Genomic DNA, 15,169 nt, shown 5'->3' on the forward strand with positions numbered 1-15,169 from the left:
TCTTTCTCAAGATTGCTTTGGCTATTTGGGGTCTTTTCTGTTTCCATCCAAATTGTGAAATTTTTTGTTCTAGTTCTGTAAAAAATGCCATTGGTAGTTTGACAGGGATTGCATTCAATCTGTAGATCACTTTGGGTAGTATAGTCATTTTCACAATGTTGGTTCTTCCAATCCAAGAACATGGTATATCTCTCCATCTGTTTGTATCATCTTTAATTTCTTTCATCAGTGTCTTATAGTTTCCGGGAGATAGGTCTTTTGTCTCCTTAGGTAGGTTTATTCCTAGGTATTTTATTCTTTTTGTTGCAATGGTAAATGGGAATGTTTCCTTAATTTCTCTTTCAGATTTTTCATCATAAGTGTATAGGAATGCAAGAGATTTCTGTGCATTAATTTTGTGTCCTGCTACTTTACCAAATTTATTGATTAGCTCTAGTAGTTTTCTGGTAGCATCTTCAGGATTCTCTATGTATAGTATCGTGTCATCTACAAACAGTGACAGTTTTACTTCTTTTCTGATTTGGATTCCTTCTACTTCTTTTTCTTCTCTGATTGTTGTGGCTAAAACTTCCAAAAGTATGTTGAATAATAGTGGTGAGAGTGGGCAACCTTGTCTTCTTCCTGATCTTAGTGGAAATAGTTTCAGTTTTTCACCATTGAGAACGATATTGGCTGTGGCTTTGTCATATATGGCTTTTATTATGTTGAGGTACATTCCCTCTATGCCTACATTCTGGAGGGATTTTATCATAATTGGGTGTTGAATTTTTTTGAAAGCTTTTTCTGCATCTATTGAGATGATCATATGGTTTTTCTCCATCAATTTGTTAATATGGTTTATCACATTAATTGATTTGCATATATTGAAGAATCCTTGCATTCCTGGGATAAACCCAACTTGATCATGGTGTATGATTCTTTTAATGCGCTGTTGGATTCTGTTTGTTAGTATTTCGTTGACGATTTTTGCATCTATGTTCATCAGGGATATTAGCCTGTAGTTTTCTTTCTTTGTGACAGCTTTGTCTGGTTTTGCTATCAGGGTGGTGGTGGCCTTGTAGAATGAGTTTGGGAGTGTTCTTCCCTCTGATATATTTTGGAAGAGTTTGAGGAGGATAGGTGTTAGCTCTTCTCTAAATGTTTGATAGAATTTGCCTGTGAAGCCACCTCGTCCTGGGCTTTTGTTTGTTGGAAGATTTTTAATCACAGTTTCAATTTCATTGCTTGTGATTCATCTGTTTATATTTTCTATTTCTTCCTGGTTCAGTTTTGGAAGGTTGTGCTTTTCTAAGAATTTGTCCATTTCTTCCAGGTTGTCCATTTTAGTGGCATAGAGTTGCTTGTAGTAATCTCTCATGATCTTTTGTATTTCTTCAGTGTCATTTGTTACTTCTCCTTTTTCATTTCTAATTCTGTTCATTTGAGTCTTCTTTTTTTTTTTTTTTAATGAGTCTGGCTAATGGTTTATCAACTTGTTTATCTTCTCAACGAATCAACTTTTAGTTTTATTGATCTTTGCTATTTTTCCTTCATTTCTTTTTCATTTATTTCTGATCTGATCTTTATGATTTCTTTCCTTCTGCTAACTTAGGGTTTTTTTTGTTCTTCTTTGTCTGATTGCTTTAGGTGTAAGGTTAGGTTGTTTATTTGAGATGTTTCTTGTTTCTTGACGTAGGACTGTATTGCTATAAACTTCCATCTTGGAACTGCTTTTGTTGCATCCCACAGGTTTTGGGTCTTCGTGTTTTCATTGTCATTTGTTTCTAGGTATTTTTTGATTTTCTCTTTGATTTCTTCAGTGATCTCTTGGTTATTTAGTAGTGTATTGTTTGGCCTCCATGAGTTTGTATTTTTTACAGTTTTTTTCCCTGTAATTGATATATAGTCTCATAGCATTGTGGTTGGAAAAGATACTTGATATGATTTCAATTTTCTTAAATTTACCATGGCTTGATTTGTGGCCCAACATATGATCTATCCTGGAGAATGTTCCATGAGCACTTGAGAAGAAAGTGTATTCTGTTGTTTTTGGATGGAATGTCCTACAAGTATCAATTAAGTGCCTGTTGTTTAATGTATAATTTAAAGCTTGTGTTTCCTTAATTATTTTCATTTTGGATGATCTGTCCATTGGTGAAAGTGGGGTGTTAAAGTTTTCCCCTTTTATGGCTGTTAGTATTTGCCTTATGTATTGAGGTGCTCCTATGTTGGGTGCATAAATATTTACAATTGTTCTATCTTCTTCTTGGATTGATCCCTTGATCATTATGTAGTGTCCTTCTTTGTCTCTTGTAACTGTCTTTATTTTAAAGTCTATTTTGTCTGATAGGAGAATTGCTACTCCAGCTTTCTTTTGATTTCCATTTGCATGGAATATCTTTTTCCATCCCCTCACTTTCAGTCTCTATGTGCCCCTAGGTCTGAAGTGGGTCTCTTGTAGACAGCATATATATGGGTCTTGTTTTTGTATCCATTCAGCCAGTCTATATCTTTTGGTTGGAGCATTTAATCCATTTACATTTAAGGTAATTATCGATATGTATGTTCCTATTACCATTTTCTTAATTGTTTTGGGTTTGTTATTGTAGGTGTTTTCCTTCTCTTGTGCTTCCTGCCTAGAGAAATTCCTTTAGCATTTGTTGTAAAGCTGGTTTGGTGGTGCTGAATTCTCTTAGCTTTTGCTTGTCTGTAAAGGTTTTAATTTCTCCATTGAATCTGAATGAGATCCTTGCTGGGTAGAGTAATTTTGGCTGTAGGTTTTTCCCTTTCATCACTTTAAATATGTCCTGCCACTCCTTTTGGCTTGCAGAGTTTCGGCTGAACGATTAACTGTTAACCTTATGGGGATTCCCTTGTATGTTTTTTGTTGCTTTTCCTTAATGCTTTTAATATTTTTTCTTTGTACTTAATATTTGATAGTTTGATTAATATTTGTCTTGGCATGTTTCTCCTTGGATTTATCCTGTATGGGACTCTCTGTGCTTCCTGGACTTTATTAAGTATTTCCTTTCCCATATTAGGGAAGTTTTCAGCTGTAATCTCTTCAAATATTTTCTCAGTCCCTTTCTTTTTCTCTTCTTCTTCTGGGACCCCTATAATTCGAATATTGGTCCTATTAATGTTGTCCCAGAAGTCTCTGAGACGGTCCTGAATTTTTTTCATTCTTTTTTCTTTATTCTGCTCTGTGGTAGTTATTTCCACTATTTTATCTTCCAGGTCACATCTCCATTGTTCTGCTTCAGTTATTCTTCTATTGTTTCCTTGTAGAGAATTTTAAATTTCATTTATTGTGTTGTTCATCATTGTTTGTTTGCTCTTTAGTTCTCCTAGGTCCTTGTTAAACGTTTCTTGTATTTTCTCCATTCTGTTTCCAAGATTTTGGATCATCTTTACTATCATTACTCTGAATTCTTTTTCAGGTAGACTGCCTATTTCCTTTCATTTGTTTGGTGTGGTGCGTTTTTACCTTGCTCCTTCATCTGCTGTGTATTTCTCTGTCTTCTCACTTTGCTTAACTTACCGTGTTTGGGGTCTCCTTTTCACAGGCTGCAGGTTCGTAGTTCCTGTTGTTTTTGGTGTCTGCCCCCTGTGGGTGAGGTTGGTTCAGTGGGTTGTGTAGCTTCCTGGTGGAGGGGACTAGTGCCTGTGTTTTGGTGGATGAGGCTGGATCTTGTCTTTCTGGTGGGCACGTCCACGTCTGGTGGTGTGTTTTGGGGTGTCTGTGGCCTTATTATGATTTTAGGCAGCCTCTCTGCTAATGGGTGGGGCTGTGTTCCTGTCTTGCTAGTCGTTTGGCATGGGGTGCCCAGCACTGTAGCTTGCTGGTCGTTGAGTGGAGTTGGGTCTTAGCGTTGAGATGGAGATCTCTGGGAGAGCTCTTGCTGTTTGATACTTCGTGGGGCCTGGAGGTCTCTGGTGGTCCAATGTCCTGAACTTGGCTCCCCCACCTCAGAGGCTCAGGCCTGATGCCTGGCTGGAGCACCAAGACCCTGTCAGCTACATGGCTCAGAAGAAAATGGAGGAAAAAAAGAGAGAAAGAATAAAATAAAATAAAGTTATTAAAATAAAAAATATATAAATATTATTTAAAATAATTTAAAAATTTAGAAAGTAAAAGAAAGGAAGAGAGCAAGCAAATCAATAAACAAATCTATCAGTGATAATAAAGTCTAAATACTAAACTAAGATAAACATAAAACCAGAGACAAATTAGATGCAGACAGCAAACCCCAAGTCTACAGTTGCTCCCAAAGCCCACCACCTCGATTTTGGGATGATTCGTTGTCTATTCAGGTATTCCACAGATGCAGGCACATCAGGTTGACTGTGGAGTTTTAATCCGCTGCTCCCGAGGCTGCTGGGGGAGATTTCCCTTTCTCTTCTTTGTTCGCACAGCTCCCGGGGTTCAGCTTTGGATTTGGACCCGCCTCTGCGAGTAGGTCGCCCGAGGGCGTCTGTTCCCGCCCAGACAGGACGGGGTTAAAGGCGCAGCTGCTTCGGGGGCTCTGGCTCACTCAGGCGGGGGGAGGGAGCGGTACGGAGGAGGCGGGGCGAGCCTGCGGCGTCAGAGGCGTCGTGACGTTGCAGCAGCCCGAGGTGCGCCGTGCGTTCTCCCGGGGAAGTTGTCCCCGGATCACGGGAGCCTGGCCGTGGCGGGCTGCACCGGCTCCTGGGAGGGGCGGTGTGGAGAGTGACCTGTGCTCGCACACAGGCTTCTTGGTGGCGGCAGCAGCAGCCTTAGCGTCTCCTGCCCGTCTCTGGGGTCCGCGCTGATGGCCGCGGCTCGCGCCCGTCTCTGGAGCTCGTTTAGGCGGCGCTCTGAATCCCCTCTCCTCGCGCACCAGGAAACAAAGAGGTAAGAAAAAGTCTCTTGCCTCTTCGGCAGCTGCAGACTTTTTCCCGGACTCCCTCCCGGCTCGCCGTGGCGCACTAGCCCCTTCAGGCTGTGTTCACGCCGCCAACCCCAGTCCTCTCCCTGCGATCCGACCGCAGCCCGAGCCTCAGCTCCCAGCCCCGCCCGCCCCGGCGGGGGAGCAGACAAGCCTCTCGGGCTGGTGAGCGCTGCTCGGCGCCGAGCCTCTGTGCGGGAGTCTCTCCGCTGTGCCCTCCGCACCCCTGTGGCTGCGCTCTCCTCCGTGGCTCCGAAGCTCCCCCCTCCGCCACCCGCAGTCTCCGCCCGCGAAGGGGCTCCTAGTGTGTGGACACCTTTCCTCCTTCACGGCTCCCTCCCGCTGGTGCAGGGCCCGTCCCTATTCTTTTGTCTCTGTTATTTCTTTTTTCTTTTGCCCTCCCCAGGTACGTGGGGAGTTTCTTGCCTTTTGGGAGGTCTGAGGTCTTCTGCCAGCGTTCAGTGGGTGTTCTGTAGGGGTTGTTCCTCATGTAGATGTGTTTCTGATGTATTTGGGGGGAGGAAGGTGATCTCTGTGTCTTACTCCTCTGCTGTCTCGAAGGTCCTTTTGAGATTTGTTATTATTAAAAAAAGTAATTTTTACCTGTTTAAATTACAGAAGGTCACGGCTGGGAACTCTGTCTTCTCCACACATTGCACCTCTGTAGATGTCATGGGGGGGGGTCACCTGAAGTAGTTGGCCAGACGGCTATAGATGTGCCAGACCATGAGCCCCATGGAGCTGGGACCACCTTGCGAATTCTACTGTGGTTCCGGACAATGTCGTGGACCCCATGGAAGGAGTGGAAATGGCAAAGTCATGGTCAAACTCCTTGCAGTCAGTGCGAGGTGGTAGATTTTCTTTGAAAGGCAGAGCTTTATCTTTTCTAAGAGTCTTTAAGTTTAATCAAATAATTCAACAGACAAACAAAACAAGGAATTAGTTAGGGAACCTTAATGCTGTATGTGAAAAATACAACCCACTTAGGTTTAAACATGTTCCCCTTTTATGGGTACACATGAGGACTCAAAATTCATCTTGACCACAGGCAATGACAAGGCTGTTCATGGACGGCCCCATGGGGCACAGATCGTTTAGGAGTCAGGAAGTGTGGACCACCGAGGTCTGATGAGAACGTGGGGCTGTTCCGCGGGTGTCTCTTGCTCATGCAACCCTATTCGTGCCGCCCCATTAATGTTGCATTTTCAATAGCAGCCCACCCTGAAAGGGTTGCGTACAATAGCTCATGATCTTTAAAAAATTGCCTCTGGTCCAGGCTTTGTTCTGGGAAACTGTGGTACTTTAGCCAATGTCTTAATCTTTCTAATACTTTGCATCTCTCCTGGCAAACGGGCGCGACAATCTCTGCCTCATGAGTCTGTTTTAGTAAATAAAAGAACACCTGGCGATGGCTCGGTACCTTACCTGGACCGTGGTAAGTGCTCACTTCACATTAGCTCCTTTTGTTATTCTGCTAATTCAGTGGCGATGTGGTAACTGGCAAAGGCTCCTGTCTAAGATTCTCATTTAAGACATGAGTCCTTAATAGTCTCACAGATGCTCATAATTAGGTGAATTAACCTTTATATCCTTTGCTTCAATTCAGGAAGCATTCTTTATGTCAACGAATCAGCATTAATTTACTTCCATAAGGTCTCATTAAATCATTAGTTAATATTTCATAGGTTTCTAATCAATCAGCTAAGTAAGCTTAAGTCACGGGATATATAATGATATATAAGAGACTCCTATGAACATTTTCTAAGGGACTCCATTTCATCTGCAAAGTGTTAGGACACAATTCCAAATTATATTATGATTATTTTACAGAGACTGTAAACTAAGCAAGAAATTGTGTATTAGTCTGATTAGCTTGACTTTGGACCAACATTTTATAATAGCTCCACAAACCACAAACTGTTTTTTTAAAAAATATTGAATTAGGATATATGTGTGTATATATTATATGTACACACACACACACACACACACACACACACATATGTATTTAAAGTAACTGCACAGTCCCATAGCAAAAGCAGAAATGTCTGAAAAGCTATTATTACTGTTCATGAGCAAAATAAATTTAATAATGCTCTTTTACATATTATTTAGCCATTAGCAACAAACACATGTGGAGGATTTCCTCTGACAGAAGGACAACTCAGTCTCAAGGAATCTGGCACCCTTCCCACCACAGGGGAAGAGTGACCTAGTAATCAGTAACTGGCCAACCAAAGTATTGCTGGTTGCAAGCGTTACCTTGAAAAATATGTTTCAAGTTGATCTGTCAAAAATCAGCTCATTTAGGGACTTCCCTGGTGGTCCAGTGGTTAAGACTTCGCCTTCCAATGCAGAGGGTGCAGGTTCGATCCCTGGTCAGGGAGCTAAGATCTCACATGCCTCACGGCCAGAAAAAACAAAACATAAAACAGAAGGAATATTGTAACAAATTCAATAAAGTCTTTAAAAATGGTCCACATCAAAAAAAAAAAAAGAAATCTTTAAAAAACAAACAAAAAAACACAAAAATCAGCTCGTTTAATATAAATCTACCCTTTGACAACTGCTTGCGCTTTCCTGGAGTGTTCTCTATCTCTTGCTAGGGTTTCAAAAGAGTTCTCAAAAATATTGTTTTAGATGAATGGTGAAGAAACAAGGGGATGTATTACTGTGAGGAAGGTTAGAATTGGTTTAATAAAGAGCCTACCAGCCTACTGGAAACTTCTTACTTTCCCAATAATACTTCTTATGTAATTACTACAAGTGGCCCTTGCATTGAATACTGATCTTTACAGAAGCATTTTGAGGAACATTGAACAAGCCTTGCTGTATTTTGAAATAAAAATTGTAGGCACATGATAAATAAGAATCAGACCAAACCAAACCAAACCAAACAAAAAACAGGTTCTAGCATGTAGGAATATTTTAAAACTACATATATTCGACTTCCTCATATAAATGACTTTTTCCTAAGTAACAGAAGCTGTATGACTTATATCCAAGGAATATTGGAAGTCAAATTTCCCCAATGAAAAATATAACCCCCTTTTCCTTTGCTAATTTCTCACTTCTAGAGATGAAAATTGTAACTGTTCTGAGGATTTTACACCTTTCTTAGCCTGGGCTTTTATTTTCCCAATCTGCTCCATCCCCAATTTCAGTAAGCAGGAGTTCTTGAGGTCTAACCAATTTTCATCAATAACCACACTCATTGTGTGGCCTTTGTATAAAATACAGCAGTCGAGGCTGTGAAACGTGGGGCAGTTTCAATGTTTGTGTTGCTATGTTTTGCCCCATAAAGCACATAATCTGGAAACCAAAAATGCTGGCAGAACCAGCTATGGGCATTTATGGACTCAGGAGAAGCTATTGTAGAGTGAAACCAAAAAACATAATTAAGGCAACCATTTTCTCAGAATTAGAGGGACAACCTCGACGAATACTTGTGGTTTTAGAATCACCTCTAATGGACCAGGCTAATTGAATCTCAGGAGACTCACCGGAGATCGTCTCCTTAGTTTTCAATTCTACCTCTCTTTACATCACTTTGAATCAAAATGCAGCTGGGGTGAAATCTGTGGGGACAAAGATGTCTTTTCCTTGTTGAAGTTTCTTTCTAAATCACAGATGAAACTCTTTTAAACAGAAATAGTAATCAAATGAAAATGATAAAATAAAGCACCAGAGAATATTTCCTCGAGAAGAAATGATTGCTGAAAGCATTCAAATTCAATAAAGCACAAAGGCTAATTATTGGTTCATATGAACACTTTTGAGAAATTATTAGAACTTTTATATTAAATAATAAACTGGAGAATATGCATTATTGCGTATAAATGGCTCCATCTCCTGACAGAACTGAGGAATTGCGTGTATCTCAGAGCCTTTTAGAAGCGCCATGGTAACATTTTACAAGTATATAACCTCTAACCATCAACATGGTTAGATATGAGTCACAAGTATTTTCTTGGAAACTCAGGACTCGAAGTTGAAACTAGTCTTATATGGAAACAAACTAAGAAATTTCAAGAGATGTAAATGAAAGTCCCAGGGAGACTTCCCCAAGCATCCAATTAAAGACTTCAGGAAGAGGGTCAATCTTACGACGACTATGCGTTTCTCCCTCCGAGAGCTCTCCTTGGGGTTAATCACAGCTTCAGTTACAGTCTGTCAAAATCCAGGTGCTCCTGACTTACCTGATGACCCTTCCTTCCCTTGCCGGCCGCCCTTCCTTTCTTCTCCTGGGCGTCTTTCCGCAGCATCCTGGAGGTTACATGTCAGTGTCCTGTCAGTTACTCACTGGTTGGACTTCTAGGGGCAGAGTCTTTGGCTGATTTCAGTTTGGGAACAGACTGCCTGCGGGGGCCAATAATGCACCTGGGCAGCGGGACATGGGTGCCCTGGGGGGAGAGCGCTGGAAGGAAACTCAGGAGAGAGAAAGAGGGCCTACAAAGCCGTATTTTACCTGCACCGTGATTTAACCAAGGCTCAGGCATAACCAGAAATTTTCTTGACGTTCCTTTCAGTTTCACTTCCTCTTCTTCCTTGCTCACAACCTTTAGTTGCTTCCGCATAGGGCCTCAGCGCAGAGGGAAAAAAGAGAGTGAAACACAGAAAGGAAAGAAGGCCAGCAAGATCTCTCCCGTCGTGCCTACCCTTTACTTGATAAAGAATACAATTTTAAAAAGCCTCATTTTTATTTGCTCACGTGTTCCTCTCTTCTGTGACATTTAAAAATGGTGATTTCCCACAACACTGTAAACCAACTATACTTTAATAGAATGGTTTTGAAAAGTAAAAATAAAAATAAGATAGATAATTTTGGTTGCTCTCGCTTGCAGGGCTCTGATACCGCCTCATGGATGCCTCGTCTACTTTAGGATGAACATTGTTGCATTTTCTTCCTCTCCGCTCGTTTAAAAAGTATTTCACCATCACCTCCCTCTACTCTGGCGACGTGTAGTAAATTTGCACTCCATCTTTGCCTGGCGAGGAAATGCCGCCCCCCACCCCAGCGTTTGCCTTCACCGCCCCTGTTCGAAATCAAAGCCCAGCATCCTTCTCCCTCAACGACCTCTGCTTGCTTCTTTGTTATTAACTCTCTAAGTAGCTCAATAAAAACACAGACCCTTCCGCTTTCCTTCCTTCTGCTTCCCCTGCTCACGCCCTTGGTTTGCAGAGCAGATGCCTTTGGCCAAAGATCGATCCTCAGCTTTCTCCCATCACCACCCCTCAACAGGCTCACAAACAAAAGAATGGGGAATTCAATGACAAAGCCAAATCCAGGGGGAATCTAGAGGGTTCTGAATTAGTGCTATCTACCACCCTTGCTCAAGTAGCATCAGCAGCAGCAAACCGCTCATTACCACGGAAGACCGCAAAGGATGAAATAACGAGAGTGGATAGGGGAGAAAGAAACCATTTTCTCTGACCTTGCATTTGAATCCAGAGCATAAACAACATTCAGAGTTTTATGCAGTGTCTAGAGAAGTATGCTCTGGCCCACCACCAGTTATACAGACACACTTGTATGGTGTTCTTCAAAAAATCTTATGTGTTTTTAATAAAATTTTTGATCCGATTGAATAGGCATACATCTAAAGGTATAAAAAAGTTATCTTTAGCTACTACTTTTAAATTTAGCTTTGAATTAAAACTTGTATTTTACTATCTCTTTGGGGCAATGCATAACCATTAATAGTGATGCAATTTCTTTTTTAGATTTAGACAAATCTGATACGACTACAGGGTCTGCAAAGGAAGACAGTGTAAAGAATACCTTTTCTTTTATTGGAAGTAGATATTTTTCTTAATAATCTTGGAAGGGAAAAACAAAGCAAACTCACAGCTTAGCATGTTCTTAATAAATACTTTAATGCTGCCTTGCTTTGGGTTTGTATTAAGACAAAAACCAGAACTGCTGTTTTCTTTATGCCCTGTATGTAAGCATTGTGGGTTAGTGTTTTTGTATTCATTACAATATTTTTTATAAAATACTAAACGGAAGAAATTGGCTACTCTATCATACCTATTCAAAGCAAATAAATTCACAGACCTAAAACAATAGCATTTCGTGCAGAAAGGGACCTTATGTTGCCACCAAGGCCAACCCCCTATGCCACACTCCCACCCTCACTCATTCAACAGCGGAGAAAGCTCAGACCTGAAGAGGAAGAATGTAAATTCCACGAGGGCCGGGCTCTTTGGCTGTTTCGTTGTATTTGCTGTGGATCTACCCATCTGGTAGGTAGGAAGCAGTCGAGAAATATGTTGAATGAATAAAAAGTTTGCCCTAGCCTTGCACTTTCATTACACACATGCCATCATGATATAAGAAAACGACTGTAATTTTTCCAACCTTTTATTTTGAAAAATGCAAACTTATAGCAAAGTTGCAAAAACTGCACAGTGAATACCTATGTACTCTTTACTGTAATTCATTAATTTTAAACATTTTCCCACATTTGCTTTATCTTCCTCGTTAAGTGAAACTTCCTCTTCTTGCTTAAGAAAAGGGACATCTTCCTGTGTAAATAAGATATAAAAATCACATTCAGGAAACTTAACTTTGATACAGCACTCTTATTTAGTATACATCCCATACTGAACATTTCTAAATTCTTCCCCAATCAAACTTTATAATGTTTTATTTCCCAATTCAACATCCCATCAAGGATTATGGATTTTATTTCCTTGTCATTTCTGTTTATTCACTTTTCATCCGGAACAGTTCCCTACCCATTAATTTATTTTTTGCTTTTTGGGTTTTTTTTCTGTCTTCTCATTACATTGCTAATTTTGAAGAATCCACGTCAGATGTTTTGCCGAATGCCTCTCAGTTTGGGGTTGTACAGTTTCTTCTTCGTCATCAGGCTCAGGTCTAGTATTTAGGGTCATTGGAACCACACGGGGATGAGTGTCCTTCACAAAGCATCACATCAAGGAGCACATGACCTCAGACTCTCCTCCTATTGGTGACAATAAGCTCGATCTCTCGGTTAAGGTGTGTCAGTCAGATTTCTCCTTTGTAAACATACCTTTTCCCTTTGTAATTAATAAGTAATCTGTGGGAGATTAGCCTGTCTCGTCCCCAACATTTCACTCAGTGATTTTAGTATAAATCAGTGAGTCTCATCTTAATTAATTATTGCTATGGTGTTTACAAAATGATGATATTCTCTTTCTGTCTTTCTTGCTATATTTTGTTGGCATTCTTCTCTAAAGTAGAGCTTTAACTTTTGATCTCCCCTATTTTTTAAAAAATAAAGAATTTCTTTATTATTCTGTACATTAAAACCTATTTCCATAGTTGCTATTTTAAAAAAATTGTTTAAAATGGCACCTTTTCTGGAAGAACTAATCGAAATAAATTACTGTATTTACTACTGTCTATTTTCAATAATTACCTATTAAAATTAGTAACTCAAAAATATATTTTAGAAGAAAAACATTGTTAATTTGAGAATACAAACTTGTGATGTTTTGTACTCAGATCAATCAATTTAAAGCACCAAAATACTTAGCTGTAGAAAGGAGATAGGGTTCATGATATTTTGGCTCTCAATTACTTGGGTGGTTATAAAAAGAGTGGTAAGGCAACATATAGACATGCTAACTTTTGGGTGTTCCTTGTAAATAACTCAGTTTCCTCTGCTATATGTATTTTATCCTTTTCTAGCAGATATACTAGAAACAGAACTTCTTGGGTCAACACAAAATCGAGTCACAGATTCTCTGTTTCTTTATTCTATTTTTTGATATTTAATAAGATGTTGAACTTGTTATCCAAACAGAATTCTTCTGATTTGCATTTTTGTGCACTGATTAAATGAAATGCCCATCCTTCGATTTTTAAATATAGGAAGCAACTGTTTTGTAATGCACATAGGAGTAATACACACAGGAAAATGTTACAGATCTGTAACACCATCATTAACAATCATATATTAAATGCACCTCGGATATATCCTAATTATTTCTATGTTCAAAAAGCCCATCCCCGGCTGGTGTGTTCAGCCTTCTGGAAATGAAAGGCTGCGGGGACTGCTGGTGAGTTTCTCACTTCAGCTCTGCCATACCTGCCATTGGTCCAGTCCGTGGGAGGTTTGTTTGTCACTCAGCTGCTGCCACGCCACCGGGGAAACAGCCTCTGTATAAGCACCTCTGGGGCTTTCTTCCAGCGTTGCAACTGTTCCGGAAATTGGTCAAGGTAGGGAAGGACTCTACTAACGCTGAACCTGCAGGCCCAGGAGGTTGCAAAATCATGTGTCACCGGGGTCAAGGTTACCCGGATAGCGTCAAATTATCCAAACATTGTACTGGCAATTGTATGTTCCTGTCTCTTTTCTCAACTCTGACCTCTTATCTCTTTGCACAGTAGAACATTTGGGAGAAATTTACCTACCATCCAACGACTTAGAACAAAAATATTGATTTCCCATAATTTTCATACCTTTGGGAACTATTCTAAAGAAGGGTTATAAGTTGTGCACTTAGTGCATCTTCCAAAAACAAAGCAAAACAAAAGAACTCAAAGATGGCAATTTTTTAAAAAAAATAAATTTATTTATTTATTTATTTTTGGCTGCGTTGGGTCTTCGTTGCGGTGCGTGGGCTTCTCATTGCAGTGGCCTCTCCCCGTTGCGGAGCACGGGCTCTAGGTGCGCGGGCTTCAGCAGTTGCGGCACACGGGCCCAGCCGCTCCATGGCATGTGGGATCTTCCCAGACCAGGGCTTGAACCCGTGTCCCCTGCATTGGCAGGCGGACTCTCAACCACTGCGCCACCAGGGAAGTCCTAAAGATGGCAAATTTTAAAAACTGAACATTCATGAGGTGTAGATCATCGGGCATGATATAATAGAAACGATTTAATTTTTTCTCATGTGAATTTCACACACTACAGTGGGGTTAAAAAAAAATTCACGTCCACCCGGAACCTCAATGTGACCTTATTTGGAGATAGAGTCTTTGTATGGATAGATGTGATCTGTTAAGACTCTCAAGATGAAATCATCCGGGTTTTGGACGCAGGGACACACAGGGCGGAGGCTGTGTGAGGACAGAGGCAGCGATTGGAATGATGCTGCCATCAGCCAAGGGTCTCCGGGGGCCCCAGAAGCTGGACGAGGCAGGAAGAGTTCCTCCCTGGAGCCTTGGTGGGGGCCTGGCCCGGGCCACGCCTTGACTTAGAATGTTGGGAGAACTGTGAGAGAATAAGTTTCTGTTGTTTTAAGCCACCACATCTGTGGTAGATTGTTTCAGCAGTGCTAGAAAACCCGTACACACACTAGAGAAATCAGATGGATTTTAACTGAGGATTTGTGGAAAAGTTGTGAGGTTCCTTGGCAACTAAGCCTGACGATAAAGCCTGGTTTTCAAAAGTGAGCAGTGAGTTTATACACGAGATGAAACTCTTCTGCAGCTCTGTAGCAAAACAAACGTGACAATCCAGGTGAATGCCAGGAAAGATGTGGAAGATGGAGAGAAATACCTCATGACATCTATGTCACAGCAAAAGGCCAAAATCTCTGTAATGCTTTCAGTCCGTCAAGAACAATGAGACGTATTTTTACACTGTGCTTGGGTTTTGCATTAAATTCCCAGGGATAGTTGTCTTCATTCAACAAAGACAGGACACCTGATGTGGCCCAGGCGCTGCTCCCAGCTTGGCAGGATGCATCCATGAGCAAAACAGAGATGACTAATCTTGTGGAGCTGCTGGTTTAGCAGCAAGTGACAGTAAACCTAATCAGTGAGTAGGTTACCTAACGCGTTGGAGAAGGAAATGTGCTAGGGGAATAAAAGAAGTAAAACCTGGCAGGGGAAATCAAGGGTCCTCAGTCTGAGGAGACAGTGTGCATGAAGGTGACAAATGCGGAAGTCAGCGTGTAACAGGGAAGAACAACTCTGACTCCATACTGGATCCACTCCTTCTGCTTTAACCTTCGTGTTCTAGGGGTAGGGGAGAGAGGAGAAGATGAAAATAATGTGAAGAGCCCACCTGAGGTTCATGCTTATGATTCTAAGGTGAACCCAGGAGCATGGCACTAGGACAAGACACATTTGTAATTTCAAATTTTCCTGTAGACATAAAAAAGGAGAAACAGGTGAAATTAATTTTAATCATGGCTCTTTTGTAACAAAATAATTAAAAAATATTATTTGGACTTGTAATCAGCATAAGAATTATTAAGGAGACATTTCCCCATTCTTCTTTTAGCCCTTGGTCTTCAAAATCTGGTGTATATTTTACACTCACATCTCTATTTGGACCAAG

General features: G+C 40.8%; 1 protein-coding gene across 1 annotated transcript in view; it reads right to left on the minus strand.

The window, feature by feature from the left end:
* The window catches only part of ASIC5 (acid sensing ion channel subunit family member 5), a 49,815-nt gene that overhangs the window by 29,523 nt on the left and 5,123 nt on the right, over nucleotides 1-15,169 (minus strand). The window contains 7 exon segments of the mRNA XM_059924321.1: nucleotides 5,493-5,634; nucleotides 5,637-5,690; nucleotides 5,693-5,746; nucleotides 5,749-5,783; nucleotides 9,089-9,155; nucleotides 11,309-11,417; nucleotides 12,971-13,080. Coding sequence (XP_059780304.1) covers nucleotides 5,493-5,634; nucleotides 5,637-5,690; nucleotides 5,693-5,746; nucleotides 5,749-5,783; nucleotides 9,089-9,155; nucleotides 11,309-11,417; nucleotides 12,971-13,080 — 571 coding nt within the window.

The sequence above is a fragment of the Balaenoptera ricei genome, chromosome 5, assembly GCF_028023285.1.
Source record: "Balaenoptera ricei isolate mBalRic1 chromosome 5, mBalRic1.hap2, whole genome shotgun sequence".
Classification (NCBI taxonomy): Eukaryota; Metazoa; Chordata; class Mammalia; order Artiodactyla; family Balaenopteridae; genus Balaenoptera; species Balaenoptera ricei.